The 17,542-nt window shown below is 36.9% G+C and overlaps 1 protein-coding gene across 1 annotated transcript; it reads left to right on the top strand.

Annotated features, from left to right (window-relative positions):
- Positions 1-1,556: 1,556 nt before the first annotated feature.
- On the top strand, positions 1,557-14,551 carry LOC142607450 (uncharacterized). Its single transcript, XM_075778955.1, has 11 exons — positions 1,557-4,420; positions 4,604-4,843; positions 5,247-5,376; positions 6,228-6,380; positions 6,483-6,727; positions 6,839-6,908; positions 8,991-9,197; positions 10,656-10,891; positions 12,919-12,997; positions 13,105-13,242; positions 13,480-14,551. The coding sequence occupies exons 1-11, from the start codon at positions 1,941-1,943 to the stop codon at positions 13,681-13,683; spliced, it is 4,182 nt and encodes a 1,393-aa protein (XP_075635070.1). The 5' UTR covers positions 1,557-1,940; the 3' UTR covers positions 13,684-14,551.
- Positions 14,552-17,542: the final 2,991 nt, after the last annotated feature.

Raw genomic sequence — 17,542 nt, forward strand, 5'->3', positions numbered from 1 at the left:
AAAGGCCTTTCTTTACAATGAATTTGTAGAGGATGGGCTTGTAATTTAGATTTCAAGGATGGTTTAGACAATTACAAAAAGAACGGGCTTTGGGCCCAATAGAACAGAACAAAGAATCGTTTGCAAAGAGTAAGACTGAGAAATCGTCCTCGGATTGTGTCCGAGGATGGTTTCTAATGATATTTCTCAAGTTTGGATACAAGTGTTGATTATCATTTACTATTGGCTCTATCTCTTTTACTCAGAAAAGTCCTCTCCTTCTTCGTATGCCTTTCCTCCTATTTATATCCTTTCCTTTCCCTTCATCACCTTCCACTTTTCTGGTTGCAATCCCCCTTTTTGGATACTTGTCCCATCCATTCTTCCCTAAAGCCCGCTGGGATTAGGGACCAAGTTCCAAGCTCGATGTTCAGGTCCCATCCTTCCATCTATACAGTCAGCGTATCAATTTACAGAGCTTTTAATGTATGGGCGGTGGTAGCAGCTTTATTTTTAGACATTCCACCGTTCTTTCTCTCGCCCTCCACGTATACCGTGCATCCCCATAATTGTAGGACTCATTATAATATAACCCAGGGATACCAAACTTCTCTTTCTATGTCCTCGGCCTTGAAACCCGAGGACAAATCTACTCCTCGGACGTGTTTGGATATGTAAATAGTCCACGACCATTTTGATGTCTTCGGATTTTGGGTTTCCAGCCCAAAATACTTCGTTGGGCCATCCTTCATATACTATTGGGCCCAATACCCCTACAGATTTCATTACTCATAATCTAGCTAGATTTTCCAAAAACATAATAGATATTATTATATAGATGGAGGATGTTTCTTCACAGTTTCATTCGGTATATCATGCTAATATAGCCGGTTTATCTCTTCTCTATATATTAAGAGGATTCAGAAAGTTGATTATGGTTTCAAAAAATGTTAAAAATACTCTTAATTTAATTAGATAATCTTTATTCATAAAAAATAAAAATAAAAAATGGGGTTAAAATTGTAATTAAAAAAAAAAAAACTACCAGAAAAACATTTTTCTTAAAAATTAGAACACTCTCTATTTAAATATATCTAAAGCATGTTTGATACATTTTCCTTAAAACTAGTACACACTAAATCTAGCAGTATATTCAATTTCAAATCCTGAATTTTAATTTCTTAAAAATTTATTTTTTGTGTAACTTCACTAAAAATAAATAAATATAAATTAAAAAATTACATTAAATTCAAAATAAATAAATAAAAGTCTCATCGCATGTGCATAATACGTATGATGATGTTAGTATTAATAATATTAGTTATGTCTTCCTTCTAAAAAAAGAAAAAGATATATTTATCTTTACCTTTTAAAACTTTGGTATGATATATCTAAAAATGGTTTGTATGTAATACAAGTTTTGAATATTTTGATAATACAATTCCTAATCATCTAGAAAAAAAAAATTTTGTAAGAAAGTTATTCAAAAGATAAGAAGAAAACTAAAGCAAAAAGTATAACCAAAAAAAAAAAAAAGAAGCAAAAACAGAAAAAAACTTTTTGAAAACGCCATGAGAGGATCAAAAAACTGATCTAAGAAAAAACAGGGGAACGGAAACAAAACGAAACATCTATAACCCCGGGATTTTCTCAAAGCCAAATCTCTCTCTCTGTCTTTTTCTCTCTGTTTCTTAAGACCAAAGAAAGAAATACAACTAAGACTTCAAGACACAGACACACAAAAAGAAAAAAAAAAAAACCTTTACACATTTACAAACGTTAAAAAAAAAAATCTTTGAAATCCCACAAAAAAAGAAAAAAAAACTCATTATTCTATAAAGGTTTTTGCATTGATTTTTCAAAGCAGAGCTAAGGTTTGGATCAGACGGTCCAATCATCATCATCATCAAGACCCAGAAGCAATCTCAGCAGTTTGATTTGATGACTTCTTCTGCTTTGACATGTCGCCGCCGTTACTAGAACCTGGAGCTCCTCCTTCTCACACACCAACAACAAGAAAAACCCAACAAAGCCACAGCTTTAACGGTGAGTTTTCTCTTCCTCTCCCATTAAATTCTTCTGGGTATCCTTCAAAATCTCATTTTGTGCCAATGAACCCATCAAATTTTAGTAATCAAACTTCTGGGTTTTCGAATTCTAATCAAAATGATCCCAATTTCGGCTTCAATACGCCGTCTTTTCCACGATCAAATTCCGGTCCTTCGAGGCCGAGGTTTTTGAAGGTGAGGAGGCAATCTAATTCTCAGAATTTGAGGCCAAATATCCCCGGTTTCAATCCGTTCAGGCCTGGTTCGGAGAATTTGGTTTCCGGGTTGGGCAGTGGGGGGAATGAGGCATTTATGTTTGGAGAGAATAGGGATGATTTGGGTGTGAATTTGAATCCGGGGAAGTGGGATTCTAGTGGAGCTTTGGAAAAAGGAGTTATTGAGGAAATGGGGAATTTGAGAATTGGGAGTTGGGATGAGTTTGTGAATAGTAGGCAGAGTTCGAGTCTATCTGGGGGGTTGGAGAGTGGTGGCTTTGTATTCGGAAGTGGGTATCAGAAGGGTTCTAGTATTGATGAAAGCATGGCGTCGGAGCTTCCAGAAAATTTGAAGAAGTTGAACATTGAAGGTTCGAGGAATGGTGAACGTATTGAGAAAATTAGAGATGGAAGGTTTAATGTAAGTGTGGTTGATAAGACCAAGTTTGGTTTTGGGAGTGGTGACAATGTGGGTAGTTCCTTTGACAGTAGTGTGGGAGCAGAACTCCCAAATGAATTGATGAATAAATTGAACATTAAAGAAGCTGGCCGCTTTGATGCCAATGATACGAATATGTTTGTATTTGGAAGTCGTAAAAAAGGTGATGATTCATTTGCTGGAAGTTCAGTAAACACACTTCCTGATCAGTTGAAGAGTCTGAACATCAAGGAAACTTTAAATACTAAGAGTTTTGAAAAGAATGAAGTTAATATTAGGACCAACGAAAAAGAGAACACTGTTCTTGGAACCAGTAAAAGTACTAGCGGTTTGTATGATGGAAGAAAAGAAGCTCTGCTTTCGAAGAAGATGGAGAAGCTGAAAGTAGGAAGTGGGGCAGGAGACTCTGTATCAGATGCAGGGCCGTCTTCCTCTCAAGAATTTGTGAAGGAGATGCAAACGGGACATTTTAGTGATAAGTTATTCCATGACCTTGATAAATCAGTACCCACAGAATTCACTTTTCAGCTGGGAATGCAGAGTAAGGATGCCAGTGGTAGTCAAGTTCCTTTCAATGAACCGAAAGATGATACCAAACTTGGTGGAAATGTTTCATCTCCATCTTCATTTTCATCTAGTGATATGGGTTTTCCACCAGCTGGGAGTGCTTTTGAAAGGCCTATGGCTGAGTTTAGCTTTGCAAGCAAACAAGATGGTATAGAGACACCCTTTGTAGAATTTAAAACACCAAAACCAAAAGCTAACATATTTTCAGGCATGAATCAGAAAATGGAATTCAGTGCAAAGAGGGAATCAACCAGAGACTCAAGAGTTAAGAAAATGAGTGGAAAATTGAAAAATCCCACCCCAGTTAAGCTGTGGCCTGGTCAAAATTTTGTTTCAAAGGAAAGTGATTCCCAAGAGAACCCAGAGCCTTCTGAATCTTATTCACCCATGGATATTTCCCCATATCAGGAAACATTGCCTGATAACCGATGCTCGAGAGAAAATTCTGTGACATCTGATGAGTCATTCAGTCTCGATAACGGCTATGGAGCATCTGATTCAGCACCAACGGTTTCAAGTGATGCTATAGATGAAGATTTGATTATTGCAACACAATGCTTGGATATGAATGATGGTGACTCAATATGCCAAGAAGCAAAAGTCGGAGATTCTGAATACCATTCTTATGGAAGTGTTGGTGCTGGAGACCTTCAGGAAGATTCTGCTTCTGGGGTTGAAACTGAAAGCTTCAAGTCTGCAGCTGAGGAGGTAGACTTTAATATTGATGTTGCTGTTACATCAGCAGAAGCTGAAGCCAGTCCAAGCTTAAACATTGAGAGGCATGATAGTGATGGCAGGATGCACATTGGTATTGCTTCAAGTTCAGAAGATATAATTGGGTCTAACTTTACCTTTGCTGCCTCTTCTGCCGCTCAAGGTCAATTATCCGCTTTGAAACGCCACCAGAAAAAGAAAAATTTGTTGAAAGTTGGTCATGATATGTACGATTCTACACTCAATGCAAAAGTTTCATATGCATCATCCTCTGTGAATCTTTTTCCACTCTCTGGAACTTCATTGCCTTTGTCTCCCGGGCGGGTTCAGAAGGGAGATTTATCTACTTCTCAATCCAAGGTTAAAACAGATTTAGAGCCGGATAAAAACCCAGAGATCAAGCAAGAGTCTGCTGCCAGTGTTGCATCTCAGGAAGCATGTGAGAAGTGGCGACTAAGGTCAGTATCAATTCAAATCATTTTCTTTTCATTTCTGTCCTTCAAATTTTTAAAACAATAAAAATCATCTTCCACATTGCATTTCTAGTATTTAGGTAGTTAGCCACATGCATGTTAAATGTTCTAATTATACCCCCTCCAGTCTGAGATGCCATATTGTTTGTTGAATATGATATTTATCAGGGGAAACCAGGCCTATAAGCATGGGGATCTGTCTAAAGCGGAGGATTGTTACACAGAAGGGGTGAACTGTGTGTCTACAAGTGAGACATCTAGAAGCTGTCTAAGGGCTTTAATGCTATGCTATAGCAACCGTGCAGCAACGCGTATGTCTCTTGGAAGATTGAGAGATGCACTGGGGGACTGTGTGAAGGCTGCTGCAATAGATCCCAACTTCCTTAGGGTGCAACTTAGAGCTGCAAAGTAAGGGATTTTATTTTGAGTTTGCGGTGACTTTAAGTTGTCTACATATGCTAGTTTATCAGTAACTGAACTTGTTTGCTGCCAAAAAAGAATTTGAACAATCTATTAATCATATTCTTGGTGATTAATAGTATTGCATTGTATTTTGTTGTATTGAAATCCTATCAACTTGTGGATTAATTTGAGATGAAATGATTTGTTTATGCACATTTCAATGGTATATGGGGTGGAAGTTTCCACTCTTGATTTTTATGCACATTTTTTGTTCAACTAGTTTCTTTAGGCTTGTTTCTTTTTCAGATAGATAATAGCATATTTATGCTGTCTCATGAGCCTGGATTTTGCTTTAAAATGATAGAAGATTATAATATCCCCTAATCCTTGCTTTTTCATTTTCTTAAAGTTGCTACCTTGACCTTGGAGAAGTTGAAGATGCATCAAAATATTTCAAGAGATGCCTGCCATTAGGAAGTGACATCTGTGTGGACCGGAATATTGCAGTAGAAGCATCTGATGGCTTACAAAAGGCGCAGGTACTGCAACTTACTGTTTGGAATAGATCAGATCTTGTCATTGTATTTATCACCAATTTTTTCATTATATGTATTTAACACTTATAAATATGAAAACTTTATTATAGCATCCAAATTGGAAATAATAACTCACTATTGTCTCAAAAAATATCCAAATTGATAATTGTGCAGAGCATATCTTTGTTTATTTTTAAATATATTTTAGGTGAAATGTAGTCAAAATCTTTTTGGTTTTTAAAAGGTTGTTTTATTAGTCCTTGCAGCTGAACAATTTGAAGAGTGTAAATTCATTAATTTCATGTTGTATCACTCAGAAGTATAGTATTTTACAGTATCATTCATTATATAAATTTCCACTTCTCTATCTTAATCTTTCCAAAATTCAATAATTCAGGTATTTAGATGCATGTCTATTGCCTGATGAGAGTAAATGGATTCAATAAATTGGTTCTTTTCCATTGGGAAGGGTAGCATTGTAATGGGAAAAAATGTATTACCATTCGAAGAAGCATAAACATTATATGCCTCTTCGATTATTTTCTGTTTACTTGGGAAAGGTTTTTCATTGACCAATATATTCAGATGCTCCAAACATTATCTGGAAAATGTTTTGTGCCAAAACAAACAGAGTGGTAGTTACAGAATTGTGAAAAACATGATGTCAAATTTTCTGATTGTAGACTAACTGGCTTTCAGTTTTGAAGGGGCTTGGTGGTATTCCTGCTTTTTTCTTTCATATTTTCCTCTTCAAGATTTGTTGACCTTTTTTCACATTTACATCTCTGTGGATAATCTTTTATTCATTTCTTTTTCTGGTGTCCAAACTAATGTGTGTTTTTACTGGCTACCAGAAAGTGTCAGTATGCATGAATCGCTGTGCTGAACTTATGCAAAGGAGCACATCCAATGATGCAGAGACTGCTTTGGAAGTAATTGCTGAGGCTTTGACGTTAAGCTCGTTCTCAGAAAAATTACTAGAAATGAAAGCAAATGCTCTTTTCGTGGTTTGTGGCTCTTTTTGTGATACAGAGAAATTTTACTTCAAGACATTGGAATCTATTAGAATTCTTGTCTGTTTTGTTTTGAACTTTTGTTTCATCTGGCAGCTCCGGAGGTATGATGAGGTGATTCAGTTGTGTGATCAGACTCTTGGTTCTGCTGAAAAGAACTCTCCTCCAGTGGAAGCTAGTGCCCTTGAAAGAAGTCTGGATGGTTCTGAAATCTTGGAGAACTATTACTTCAGGCTTTGGCGATGCCGCCTGATTTTTAAATCCTACTTCCATTTAGGAAGGCTTGAGGAGGGTATTGCTTTTATTGAGGAGCAACAGGACAAAGTATCTATAACAAATAGGTAATTCATAATCCTAGCATGTATGAATCCTACCCCTCTATTTACATGTTTCATTGCAATGAAGGTATGTTTTTACCACATAAAGTTCCTAATGCTAATTAGAACTTTCAGGAATGGAAGCAAGGCCCTGGAATCATTAATACCCCTAGCTGGCACTGTACGTGAGCTCTTGCGTCATAAGGTATCCTTTTCTTTTTTGAATTCTTTTCCGTAAGTCCATTTTTTGTGCTTAAAATAGTGTTATTATAAAACTTAATGGACACCTTATAATGTTGAAGGCACCCGTGTAGGCTGTGTTACTTAAGGACAGCATAGTCTGGTTTACAGCCAATATGTTGTGTGCTCTCATTTATGATTTTGAATGGGATTTGCCCGTGCAAACATGAGCAATCCAACGGTCATTCATTTTGTATTTTCTTGTTTGGTCTTTTAAATGAATTTTCTTACCGGGCCTCCATGCTTTGAAGCCTATAATGGCTAGTACAAGAATATTAAATGTTCTTGTCTATCTATTTGGGTGTGCATAACATGTTGCACAATTCGTATATACATTAATGAGTGGATATTAAACCTGTATAAGGTCTCTTTGGATGACTTTCCTGGAACACCCAAGTGTTTGGGGAAAGTAGGGTTTGTTCAACAGGCTAGCCACTTCTTCATATCATCTGTTCCCAAAGTAACTCTTTTCTGTTATATGAGACCGTTCCTGACCTATCAATTCATAGGTCTCTACTTGTTAGTATAATGCTAAGGAAGTTAATGAGTGTGTATTGGCTTTTGTACGTTACTCTTTCTTATGAATGTCCAACTTTCCCATGACAAAATGCACATTGTTGGATCTGCTTTGATGGGTGTGTCCAAAGATGGATCAGGGGAACAAAATCATGGGTCGCCACAAGTTTCTTTAGGATACTTCATGCATTGCTAACCAAAAAAGATACAAAATAACTTGGGGTAGTGAAGGAGATTTGTACTTTACTATGTTACTAATCATAAACACATTGTACTTTTCTTATCAATACAACTCTTATTACCTATCAAAAAAAAAAAGGTAGTAAAGGAGAAATTTGGATATTTGAACAATTGAATTGCACCTCAACTGCAATGTTTAAAGGATGAGACTATTCGGATGTCCATTTGCAGCTGCACAACTGATACATAAACCCAACAATTTGCGATATTTTTTCTTAAGAAAAGAAATGAACACACTCAGGGAATATTCAAACCATTTAGTTTAGAAATTCTTCACACTTCAGTTATAATGGGTTCACTAAAGTGCACTGTCTGCTAGAGCTGGCAGCTCGAAAATTTTCCATTTAGGTATTTGATTTTCCACCTATGTCATTTATAAACGTTTGACTCAGATAATTGTCTCAGAATAACTAGTTTAGTCCAATTGGCTTGACCCTTATTTGATTCTATGCTTTTATTATATTTTTAGTACTTGCCCCATAATGCAGATCATTAATTTTCTGGTAGTTCATTGGTAGCAATTCTAGCTAATCAAGTGAAAGAGTAAACTTAAATAAACTCAATTCAATTAAGCTTTTCTATAATTAAATGCGATTTACATTTTATGTAAATCTGGGCTATATAAGCTATTACAGGAGCTCCAATTGTGGCTAGTTTTTTGGGGGTCTAGTGTTGATTTGACTAGAGCTTTCTTTGAGTCATGAAAACTGCTTACTTTTAACATGGTTGTTTTCCTTTCTTTTCTTTGTACATATTTTTTCTCTGGCTGCTTCATTATTCTAATGAAGTAGTCTTCTCTTAATACAAGTTTTCTTACCTATGAAAAAAAAAAAAAAAACTGCATACTTTTAACTTATTCTTTAATTAAATGTAACTGTTATTATCAACAAGTGATAGAATATTTGCTATCCCCACAAATTTTACACGTGTGATGGGTCAAATGTTACTTGTCAAAAAATGATGGGTCAAATGTGAGACCTCTTCCTTGAAATGAGGTGGAATACAAGAATAATAGTGATTATGAGTATTTGTTGCTTGACTGATGTTAGGGTAAAATGGTTGGACTGGTTAAATAGTCACATCATGCTTAGTGACTTTTTTATGTTTCTTTTAATGCGTTCAGTTTTTTCCTGAAACTACTAAATTTGCAGGTAGTAAAGTGCTTTATGGTGTATATAGGTTTTATTTTTCACTTGACTTGGTCTCCTTTTTCACTTAAAAAAAAAAAAATCTTATCAAAAACCTGTAATGAGTTATATTTGTATTGATTCATCTATTGTTCTCATCACAGGCTGCAGGGAATGAAGCGTTTCAGGCAGGACGGCATGCAGAAGCAGTTGAACATTATACTGCTGCTTTGTCATGCAATGTGGCGCCACGTCCTTTTGCAGCTGTTTGTTTTTGCAATCGTGCTGCTGCATACAAAGCCTCGGGCCAGATTACTGATGCTATTGCAGATTGTAGCCTGGCTATTGCTCTTGATGGAAATTATCTTAAGGTTTTCCTCTAAACTGATATGATCTACCTCATTCTTAGATATAAACTTGTTGAAGAAGAAGTTGTTGGGGGCATTTGACATCTGGTGGAGACTAAACTCGGTCCATAGTAATGGACTTATTGTTTTAAATACACAATTCTGTAATCTTAGATGGAACCATCAACATATTTACCATTAAGGAAAAATATCTGGGTCTTTTATGGAATGCCCAAAGTTTTGAGGAAAAGCAAATGGACATTTAATGCAATTTAAACGGTGAAATCACTTAATTCTGGATGAGTTTAGGTCTATATTTCTTGGTTTTAATAGGACTCCTTAGTAGGCAGAGCTAAAATTGATCTTTTATTGCCTTCTTGAAGATCCAATTGGACATGTGGAGTGGGCCAATATGTATATCATGCACACACTAGCACTTATACCATCATCATTTACATACCTGAAACTGCATGTGGATTCCAAAACAGAAATAGATTAAACCCCATAACAGAAATTGAAACAAATGGGGGATTCCCAGGATTGAAACACAAGACCTTTTAGGAAAACTAGGCTCTGATACTATGTTAGATTCTTGTTCTTTTATAAAGTGTGTATAAGGTTTTATTAAGTTAATTACCCTGACACACATAAATATTATATATATGTGTGTGCGTGGGGGGGGGGGGTGTTGTGTGTACAACAATACTATTGATACTAACTCACAACAATTCCTTTTGTCTCAAAAACTTAAATCTGTTAGCAAGTGGGCCAATAATGTATATGCAAGCACACATGAATATCAACTGGAAGAAAATTTGAACTTCCATTATCATATAAATTACCAATCTGTTTGGAATCCAATAATTGAATCTGAAGCCAACTATGAATGAAGGTGCCATAGTCAACCCCTCTTTTGGATCCTCTCAGGCTTTTTTGCTTTAGATTATATTGATGTCCTTTATTTTTATTGTGATTTTACCCTTAGTCCCTTATCATTCTTCTCACTTACGTATGCATTCTCAAAAAAATAGTATGCATTTTTATATTTTCCTGAGCACACAGATTGTGCCCGCATTAGCAAATTTCAGTATATTTTTCTTATTTATTTTGTAAAAAAGAGGCATCTTATCCAACCTTTGATCAAGACAGCTTATTTTGGGCAGTTGTTGAATATGGGTCAATGTGGGTCAAAATGTATTTGCTGGTAGTGAGTGCACTCCTACCAGGCAAGGCAATGCCATTGAGCCACAAGGCTCTGGGGTATTCATGCACTCCTTTTTGTGCATTGTGTGATACTTCATTTAATTTTTTTTCCCTGTATTCATTTGTATGTTTGATCATTATCACTCAATCTGTTTGATTTTGTATGCAGACTCGTCAATATAAATTGAAAGATACTCATGTAGACAACCCTAATTATGTTGTCTTCTTCAGTAACATTGCTGGTCATATTTGTGCCTGATTGTGTTAATACTTTGACAGGCAATCTCAAGACGAGCAACTCTATATGAGATGATCAGAGATTACGGTCAAGCGGCTAGTGATCTTCAGAGACTTGTATCTATTCTCACTAAGCAAGTAGAGGAAAGGACCAATCAGTCTGGAGCTGTTGATAGATCGAATAGCTGTGCAAATGATTTGAGACATGCTCGTCTGCGGCTTGCTGAAATAGAAGAAGAAGCCAGAAAAGAAATCCCCTTGGATATGTACCTCATTCTGTAAGTTACTCTTTCTGCATGTTATTCCAACAGGATTTTATTAAATGACACTTCTTTGTTATGTGTTGTTATCTAGAGATAATTACCACTATTCCCTAATTGCCTGATGCATTAAGATAGTCTATACAGCATTTGACATGAAGGCTGGAAATTTTTTTTTTTAAGAAAGGAGGGGGGAGGGGGGGGGGGTAGTAAAAATGAATTTGGTACTCAATGGGTCATTAATATAAATTTAAGGGCCATTGTGATGCAGGAATAGTATTCTTGTCACTGTTTTTGTTTTTACTTTCTTTTATCAATGATATGTCACCCATATCTATTTTAAAAAAGGGCATTTCTAACACAAACATAACTTGTGTCACCCAGGCTTTTGAACACTTAAAAATAAAACCTTCAGTTACCTCAATGCAGATATCATTTTTTTTTTTTAAAAAAAATTCAATAATTTGATAATTGGAGGGGGGGATTTGAACCCTAGATATCTCCTTTGGAAACACCAAGAGGTGCCAGCTAGTTGAACTACAGGGTTCTTGGCTCATCTACAAAACTGGTGCTGGATTGTGTGTGGTGTGTATCTATGTCAAGAAACTTGTACATTAAGAGTTTTAAAGAGGAAAAAAAAACAAAACAAAACTCTTTCATGGTTTTATGCATGCAAACTGATAGTCAATGTAGTTAAATATGTATCTTTATCTTTATAAATTGACAAAGATAGACAAATATTACCATGTTCCCTCAAGGTGTGTTGTATGATATGATTTAATTGTATTTTTGAATAATGAATTTGTCTTGATTGGTCTAAGTTTATATCTCATGATCTATAGTTGATGTTGTTGTTTCTTCTTTTAAATGCATGTGGAAATTTCCAGTACAGGAAAATTTCTGTTTTGGGTCTTTCCAAATGTTTATTGGGTCAAATAGCATTCCCTTTGTTCCATACTGAGGGTCTCTTTTGCTACTTCTGTTTGTCTCAAAATTTGCCTTCCATTTGAACGAGTTAAAAGTTTAAATTTGTAGTTTCTCTTTTTATCCTCACCTTGAAACTTGTGTCTGTCATAAAATGTTAAAACACCAATAGTATAAACTATAAATTTTGAAAACATACAAAAGTTGGTTTTCAAGATGTTACACTCATTAAACTCTGAGTTTGTGTGTGTTTTGGCAAAAGAGGCCCTCATTATGGGATGGAGTCCTAATTTTCCTTGGGATAAGTAAGTGAATGTTTATTTATTGATACACACTTGAGTCAAGGAGAAGATGAAGCTTCCTGAATTGGCTAGTGGAAGATGACAAATTTTGTGTACAAAGTTCCCTTCTTTATCTTCCTCATTTTTTCCTTCTCTAATCTTAAATGTTGTTTATTTTCTTGGATACTAATGTTGTATATTCTTGGGAGTACTATTAAATGGTTCTTTTCTTGTTTCTTTTGAGGATTAAGTACTATTAAATGATTTTTAGGTAGTGTCTGGTGTTTTCATATATGTATCTGGTTTTGGAGTAATGATTTATCAGGGAAGAGTAGGGTTTTTGTGTTTCTTTCATTTATTTTTCTGGCTAATGTAAAGTGAAAATAAATTACTTGTTCACTTTATCTTCTCCTTTGTTCTTTCCCATTAACATGGGGCCAATTTCCATATACATGTGTCACATCTGCAGCTTGGTCCATTTACATTCTTTACCTGATTATGTGGCATATATACAAATTAGTTTTGGATGCTTATGCCTAAGAATATATCTGTTAATCCAGTAATCCTTGAAACCTATAGATTTTGGTAGATACATATCAGTTCTTGTAACTAGATATGTACATTCAAATATGCATCATGGTTTTGTGATTGTAATCGGCATTATGGAAGTTGTCTTAAAAAGTGTGTAGCTTACAAGTTCCATATTTTGTTTTTAAAGTCTTCCTTTTCTTTTCTTTTTTTTTTCTTGGAAAGAGGTTGCCCCAAAAGCAAGATAATCACTTCTAAGGTTATTAATCTCAAGCCTTTAAGATCATTTGCTGATTCAAATTATGATTGCAGGGGAATTGGTCCATCTGTTTCAGCATCTGACATTAAGAAGGCCTATCGGAAAGCTGCACTGAAACATCATCCTGATAAGGTTTAGTGCTGATTTATTTACTTATTAATAAAAATAAAGAATAAAGGCACTTATTTATGTAGGTAATTACTGTTATTAACCTCTTAATAAATCCTTTCGTCGTGTAGGCTAGTCAATCCTTGGCAAAAAGTGACAATGGGGATGACAAGCTGTGGAAGGCAATAGCAGCAGAAGTTCATAAGGATGCCGACAAACTTTTTAAAATGATTGGAGAGGCATATGCAGTACTTTCAGACTCTATCAAGGTACGTGCATGTTTACATTCTGCACTCTGTTTATTTTTCCTTGGCTCAAGGTTTTCCAGGAATGAAATCTAAAATTAAATAAGAACACAAAGCATAATAGTGCAGAGAAGATGTAAATGGCATATAATAAGATATTTAGGACAGAACTATAAATTTCCATGGAAGCTACACATTGATACATTCTATGAGATTAAGTGCCCCACCGGCGAGTAACTTACCAATAAATGACTTCTGCAGCGTTCACGGTATGATGCTGAAGAAGAGATGCGGAATGCCCAAAAGAAACGCACTGGAAGCAGCACATCTAGAGCACAAACAGATGCCCAGTACCATTCATTTGAAACAAGTAGCAGTAGGCGGCACTGGAGAGAGGTTTGGAGATCATATGGTAACTCATCCTCTAGAGGGTCGGAAGGCACTCGAGTGGGCAGGTATTCATGAAAACTTTGTGTGGATGTGCATAATTAGAATCTTGAGTTCTGATCAACAAGTCAGAGGGGAGGGGCTAGTCAGATGCTCAGATGCATTCTATATGTAGCTTCGGCTTAGAGGTCCCGCAGACAGGCAATTACTTTAAGCGACTTTTTGAGATCTAGTGGCATGTGTTTTGCTGGAGGTGCTAGCTGGGCAATAGGTCAGATTGAGAATCGCAGTGTTCTCTTTGACCTATAATTTTTTCAATATATATATGAAAAAAAAAAAAAAAAAAAAAAAACTAGTTTTCTGAAAAAATATATTAACGTTTTGATAGTTTGAAGGAGGTGAGCTTTTGTTTGGAAAAGAAAAAAATGGGAAGGACGAAAGAAAGAAAGAAGAAAAGAGGTTGCTCTTTCTTACACAATATCTAAAAGAGAGGTCTGACCAGTCGTTTAAGCTATATAAATTTATTGGTAACATGTACAGAAGTGATGAAATGTGGCATTTCAGAAAAGAAACTTACTGGCTTTAGAAGTTTGCTAGTTCTGGCTGGGATTAAACAGATGAGTGGGGAACGAAGGGATTTCCTGATTGGTTCTAAATCTTTGCTATCTTTTCTTTATGTTGGTTGTATGTTCTTTTCAAAACATTCATCCGAGTATGAGAGGGAGATTGTTGGTTGTATGTTCCTCCAACATATGGTCTGATGCCACGAAATGAGAGATTTTTTGTTTGTTCTATTTGTAATTGTATTGAGACGTTTCGCTGTACAGTCACTGTATATCATGTTATTTGCTAATCCAACCCAAAAAAAAAGGGAAAAAGAAAAAGTACAGGCAAGAAGTTTGAAAGGGTTTTCTGCATTTATATTTATGTTTTTGGTTTTCTAGTTGATCCAAAGTTACACAATAAAAGAAAGTGGGAGTGGTATTGTTGCCCCCAACACATCATGGTTCTAAAATTGTCATTAAACTATCATATTAATCATCTTGCTGTGGAGGCTCAGCAAGCCTAACATAAGATATTGAGACCAATTTTTTTTCCTCCCCAATAGCAAGAGGGGAATGGGGGAGTTCGAACCTAAGTTCTCGTCATTAGAAGATTTAAGCAATATCATTGAATTACAAGACTCTTGATATATTGAGTCAAATTATATATAATATTAGTGAGTAAGTAATAAATTGGTTTGTGGAATTGATTTTTGAAAGATTGCTTACTTCAATATGATGACCAATTCAGACCATTCTCTAGGGAGACAAAAACCCATTTCAAATTTCAAGTAAGAACTTTCGTGAATGCTGCCAATTTCATAGGAGTGGTTCTCACAGTGGTGTGGTTAGTTCTGAGAGAGGCTTGGCTACCTCAGATTAGTCACAAAATTTGAGGCCTGGTCACCTCGGATTAGTCACAAAATTGAGGTTGTTTACTCTCTAATCTCTCTCAATACTATTTCTTTTCTATATTATCGGAATCTCTTCTCCATTATGGGTGGTGTACGCAATTTTTTTATTGAGTCCAAATTTTTTCAACTGGAGGTAGAGGAAGGGGGACAGTATTTTTCTTTAAGGATTTTTGAGCGGAGAAGGTACTTCATGAAGTTGGTCTTCATGGGTAAGATTGTGGCACAATGGCTGATGAGGAGTATAGAGCAGATTGTTGTTGGGATCAGTCCGAAGTTTTTTTATACGTACAGGGAAGGTGATTTAGCTTACACCCTCCAACGGAGCTCCAACTCTTTTGGCTTGTTTTTACTACTAACTGAGTTTAAAGTTGGCAGGTCTAGGAGGTTCATTATTATTCCAGAAGGCAGAGCAAAGAATGGATGGAGGGTTTTTGGGTTAGAATTAAGGAAGATGCTGGAACCTGAAAACTATGTGAATGGTGGGTCTGGGGAATTTGTAGCTCAACATCATAAGGTTAACTCAGGGGTTCTACCTTTCAAAACCTTTGTCGATACGATGCGTGGGCATTAGCAGCCAAACCTGCTCAGCACCCTTGATAAAAGGAATTTGCTTTTAGAGAATAACAAGGGGAAGAAGCAGAACCCAGTTATTAAGCGGAGGATGTTGTACGAAATGCCAGTGAAATTTTCTAGTCAGACGAACCTTGGAGGAGGCAATGTGGGTTCCCGGAGCATTAATGAGGAATTTGAATTTGGAGAGACAAATACGGTAGGAAATTATAAGAGATCTCTGTTGAATTTCAACTCAAATCGGAATAAACATGCTTATGGAAAAGAGCGTAAATTGATGAAAGCTGACTGGATAGGAGGAGGCTTAATAATAGAGGTGAATGGGGAAGGAATAAGGCGTGTTGTTTGGAAATCTAATAAAGGAGGTCTGAAGAATTCTATATAGGTAAATAGAAATCAGAGGGAGCAGGTGGTGGGTCCTTCTAGTGGGTCACGGGCCTATCAAAATTCTGGGGTGATTAAAGGGGGTTTAAGGAGCTCTAAACGGGTTCCTAGGAGTCAGAGGGAGTTCTCACGGGCTCAAAATCAAGGTCGTTCTGTGTTGGGCTCAGACTAGGAGTTTAACTCTCAATTAGGCTTTCTAGAGCCCACTGGCCCATTTAGGATGGTAGTGGGTGTGAGCCCAGCCTTGGGTGACCAGAGACTCTTATACCACGATGCCCAAGCTTTAGAGAGGACTAGCGAGCCTCACGAAGCTCTGGATACCAAGGCTACCACGTCGGATCACACAGATGCTGGTGGAGCTCTCGCCGAGGAGTCACCGGCGCCGCTGGAGAAGGCTGGCACAGTGCAAAAACATGTCTCGACGGCGATGATGTGCTCAACTGGTCAAACCGTGACTGTGTGTCACCCCGCGAAGCTGCCGGCGGCAAGTCAGTGTCCTCCTCCCGCTGGGTTTTGCACCGATAACTCACCGGCGTTACTGGAGAAGGTGGGTTGTCTTGCGGAGAACTCGGCAGAGGCGGAATGCCTTTTTTCTGTGGGAACTCGCGCCGACGAGCTTTCGATCACAATGGGTAAGGCAAATTTAGAGGGTGACAGGGCATTAAAGTATACGGCTTTCTGGTATAGCTTTGACCGGAATAGTATTTTGGGCTCAAATAGGTTGTCGGGTGGGCTGATTTCTAAAGATTTGAGGTTGGTGACTCTCGATTTTGTGCCGCGACTAGTTAGACCTTCTTTCCCCGATCTTTTTTTGGAGTTCTTGCGTGCTGGGTCAATGGGTTTAGGAGTTTCGGGTAAGGAGGCAAATTTCTCTTCTAGTATCATGCTTGTGGAGGATGTAGCTGATTTTTTGGTGAAGCAGAATTGTCGGATTGTTTACCTTTATAAATTATTGCTCCGAGTGCATTGACATCTTTAGTGGAGCTGGAGGAGGTCACTCAGGTCGTGAGTATTGAGGCTAAATTTGATGTCTCTGGGTGGGTGAAACGAAGAATTCCTGGTTTCAATAAATTGGTTGGGTTATCAACTATCCGACATGAGAAGTTGTGCATTGCTCTCTTACAAAGGCTCGAAACTGAGATGGAGGCAGCCAATGTGTTACATCGAAAAGTAACAGGCAGCCAAAAAGTGGCTAAGTCCAAACACAAGGGATGTAGAGAGCTGCAAAACTTGATCTCTACGGTAAATTATGATAGGAGATAGAGGTTTGGTTTTGCGCTGGTGTCAGCAGGTGGGGTTATTTTTGTGGTTATGAAGTTAAAAATGATTTCGTGGAATGTTAGAGGTGTAAATGATCCTCGGAAACGACTTGTGGTGAAGAATTTATTGCGGGAATGGAAGTGTGATATTGTTTGTTTGCAAGAGGCGAAAATTGCTAGCATGAATAGACAACTGGTTTGTAGTTTGTGGGGTTGTCCATATGTGGATTGGGCTATTTTGGAGGCTGACCGGAATGCTGGTGGTATT

Source organism: Castanea sativa, chromosome 8 (assembly GCF_040712315.1).
Source record: "Castanea sativa cultivar Marrone di Chiusa Pesio chromosome 8, ASM4071231v1".
Taxonomy (NCBI): domain Eukaryota; kingdom Viridiplantae; phylum Streptophyta; class Magnoliopsida; order Fagales; family Fagaceae; genus Castanea; species Castanea sativa.